The sequence below is a fragment of the Trachypithecus francoisi genome, unplaced genomic scaffold, assembly GCF_009764315.1.
Source record: "Trachypithecus francoisi isolate TF-2019V2 unplaced genomic scaffold, Tfra_2.0 Lachesis_group6, whole genome shotgun sequence".
NCBI classification, from domain to species: Eukaryota; Metazoa; Chordata; class Mammalia; order Primates; family Cercopithecidae; genus Trachypithecus; species Trachypithecus francoisi.
Window position 1 is genome coordinate 90,838,773 of NW_022681471.1, and position 4,009 is coordinate 90,842,781.

General features: G+C 41.3%; 1 protein-coding gene across 1 annotated transcript; it reads right to left on the reverse strand.

Moving 5' to 3' along the window:
- Positions 1–457: 457 nt before the first annotated feature.
- On the reverse strand, positions 458–2,380 carry FOXR2 (forkhead box R2). Its single transcript, XM_033201257.1, has one exon. The coding sequence runs from the start codon at positions 2,072–2,074 to the stop codon at positions 1,139–1,141; it is 936 nt and encodes a 311-aa protein (XP_033057148.1). The 5' UTR covers positions 2,075–2,380; the 3' UTR covers positions 458–1,138.
- Positions 2,381–4,009: the final 1,629 nt, after the last annotated feature.

Here is a 4,009-nt window from a genome sequence, read left to right on the forward strand (position 1 = left end):
GTTTGTTTCTTTTTTTGTTTGTTTGTTTTTTTTTAGCAAAACACCACTGATGTCTCCTGGCTCCCAAAAACCCACAAGTCCAAACACCTAATAGTTTTCTCTTAGTCACTCACGGTCCTCGTGTATTTAAGCCACACTGAACTTCATGCCATTCCCCCAAAACATTCCATCCACTTTGTTCACATTGTTGCCTCTGTAATGCCTCTACTTCAGTTTACCTGTCCAGCAAATTTCTATTTATTCTTCAAAACTAGCTCAAAATGTATTTTTCCAATGCCTTTAATGTCTTTCCCAGGAAGAATGTCTCCCCACTTCTATGTCAATTTCTCACATCGTTTTATCATATTTACATTATAAATATGTCTCCCACTAGTATCCCTCAGCTTTTTATCCTCAGCATCTAAGATGGATCTTGACGCATTAGCATATCTTCAATAACATCTTGAGAACTAAAAAGAATGGAAAACAAACCTTTATCATCAAAAGGCTTAGGGTTAATACAGGAATGTTTCAAAGGACGTTCAACATACAAACTAAAAGTAGCTGTTCAGGATTATTTGTTAATACTGGAATTGGATGACAAAGAAACAAGGCTTAGAAGTCCAGGGTCAGAAATAGAAAAGTGAGGTTCTGAAGGATGAAATGGATTACTTAAAAAGGAGATGTAGCTGATGAATGGTAGAGGAGGAAACTTGATTCTCCATCACAAGTCAAATTCTCTTCACATGGCCCTCAAGGTTCTCCATGGCTTGGCTCCATCCTGCCTTTTATGCTTTATATTCCACTGTTCACTTTAATGTGTGAAAATACTCTCTACAAACAAAATTCCTTTCTTTCACAAAACACATCCTTCTTTCCTTAGTTTCCATGCCATTGTTTCTAGGATTTCCTTCCTTTGCTCAAAATGTGGAACAACAACCGCTCTCCTCGTGCGACTTTCCATGACTCTCCACCTTGATTTAAGTTCTGCCTCCCGTGTACCCACCTCTAACTTTACTTAACACCATTATTGTAACAGTAGCTAAAGACAGGCTTGGCACCAACCAGGCTGGGTAAGTTTAGAGATTAATGAATATCAGTCAGAGGATAAGTAAGCACAGTAAGGAAGGCAGTATTCCAAAAAGGGAGCAGCGGTATTTCAAAGATGAAAGAGAGAGGTCAACAGCTCTGGCTGACTCATGCACTCTTGGATTCTCTCCCTTTGGGCAGAGGCTAAGGCACGAGTCTCCTCCCAAAAGCGGCGGTGCCCCTCCTTAGTGAGCTTCCAAAGGCAAGAGTGAGGTCTTGCATTATCTTCATCCTTAAGGCTGTCTGGCATCTTCTCAAAGCTGTCCAGGAAGCAGAGATTGTAATGAATGGTGCTCTTCCAGCCATCTGGAGCTGTCCAGAAAAAGGGGAAATGCTGTCGGCTGAAACTGTAGATCTCCTGCACACTGAGGCCGCAGTGGGGGCTGTTTCTTAATGCTAGGGAAATAAGGTGGCTGCAATTGAGAGGGGGCCGTTGCCAGGACTTCACTTGGCTGTTGATTTGCCGTAGCTTCTGACTCTGGAAGCACTTCCTTTCAGGGGACTGGAGGGAGTTGTCCTCTTGTTCCTCAGCCTCCTCTTCTGTGAGCTCAAATTCACTGGGGGAATAGATGCCCTGCTTCTCTAAAAGAGACTGCTCACTGGAGGAGGATGGCAGAGACTCTACCACTTTGTCCTCTGAGCAGTTAGACTCTTCATCTTTTAATGGGGGCTGAGGGAAAGGAGAAATGCTTGTCAGATCCTCTTTTTCACTGGGCTTTGGGGCCTCCTGGCTGCCAAAGGGGCACAGGATATTGGGGTCCACCCACATCCACAGATTGGGTTCATAGTGAGGACCATCTTCATCAGGACTGGGTCTCCTCTTCTGAGGCATCTCTGGGGGCTTAATTACTCGGACTTTGTATTTGGCAAGGATCTGCTCAGCTAAAGGGCACTGGTCTGTGGTACAAGGCAGAAATAACTCATTCTCCATGTCCCAGTCCAGCAGCCCTGGGACCTGGCCATGGAGACTGTACCAAAATTCACAATCTTTTAGTTTTAAGTCCATCTTTAGTGGAGAGATAGGTGGAGAGAGACTTCTGAAAGAACAGAGATCTAGCAGGCACTTAAAGCTGTTGTTTGGGCACCATGTTTTAATGTAGTATATCTCACCTAGGGAGCTTATCAGTAGGCCAGCTAGAAGCACTGAAGAAAGAGGCACCAATGCCTCATTGATTAGTGGTCAGACCTGGAGAATCCTCGGCTTTCTGGAACAAGGCTCAAAACATGGAAGTAATAAAAAAGAGCTTTTGAGCAGAAAAACATTTTTAGGTGAAATTCTTGAGCTTTGATTGGAAGCAGAAAGTCACTGCGAGATGAATCATAAACTTTGAATTATGTGCAAACTACGGTGACTTGCATAACAGGTGATCATCCGGTACATATTTAAACTCTTGATGAGTTCATTTAATGAAGGGACAAGCATATGTATAGATCACATTATATTTCTGAGTCTTCCTTAATGGTTTAAAAAATCATTTCATTCATCAAGTGCCTTGGATTTCTGTTAAGCGCTTTCACATAGATGATCTCAACTGATTTTCATCACAGCCCTGCAAAAAACATGGTATTATTAACCTCATGTCACAGATATGGCAACTGAGATCTACATACACAAGCAAGTAGAAGAGCTAGATTCACAGCCCAGATCTTCTTTTATTTTCACTATATCCATTGCCTCTTGATCATACTCAACATACGATACACAACAGGCAGCAATATGTGCAACCTGTGTTTTATAGTAAGATGGTAACTATCAGAACATGGCTTCTATTATTCTCATACTGATGCTAGAATCTAACCTTGCTGCCATTTTCAATCTTTTTCTGGGAAACAGCTGGCTTTCCTCACTCCAGGTCACCTTCTCAGGAAATGAGTTCTGAACTATATGCTGAACAGTAGGACCAAAAGTTAGCCACAGTATGCAAGGTCCTGAAAGCCCCAGAGCTTCTATTTCCAGTAAGTTCATGCTCAGGATATTTGTAAGAAAAACAAAATGCCAAGGTTTCCTTTAATTCAGTTTGCACAAAATCCATGTGTAAGGTACGCTATTTCATTAAAATCATTACATAGGACTACGTTGCAAACATATCCAGCAAATGTCATTGGGAGCTATTGGAGAGGCACTTTAATCTCCATATGGTTTCCACACTCTGGTTCTCTTCTACTCTAAATGATCTTTCACAGAGGTGGCCTGAGTGGTCTTTCTACAGCATAAATATAAAAATAACACAACAGTTGTACCAACTGTTAATTCTTACAGAATGCTGTAAGCATTCTATTTAACTCGTAAATCTTCAAAATAATCATATGAAGTAGGTACTCTTATTCTTCCTTTACAGAGTAAAAAACACAAGGCACAAAAAAGCCTAAGTCACAGAGTTAGTAAAGGCCAGAGCTGACTTTCAAATATAGGCAACCTGACTGCAGAACATGTGTTTTTACTCATTATACCCATCTTCTCTATTTTGGTATTATAACATAAAATCTTATAACTTAATGCAACATAAAAGGCCCTCCAGAATCACTGCTGCTTACCTTTCCAGGCTAACCTAACACCCTAGTTTTCTTGCTTCATACTTCGGGTCCAAGAAATACTGAAATGCTGGGATCTTCACCACACACCCATCTTTTTCTAGTGTCCCTTTGCTCAAAAACATTCGCTTAAAATGGCTTACTACCCATTGCCTTGACTTAGCAAACCTCTACTCATCTTTTAAGACTACAGAAAGCCTTCTCTAATAAAAACGCTGCTTCCATCTTCCCACAGGGAATTAATGGATTTCCTTGCCAATGGGGCACTGATCTTGGAAAAGCAGGAGATTAACCTGAAATATTTAGCTTATTATACCAACCACAGAGAACCTGGCAGCATTTTAGTGCTCAGCAGTCCTTTATTCCTTAAATATGGGCTCTGGTGTTACAGAATTTCTCTTCCATCTTC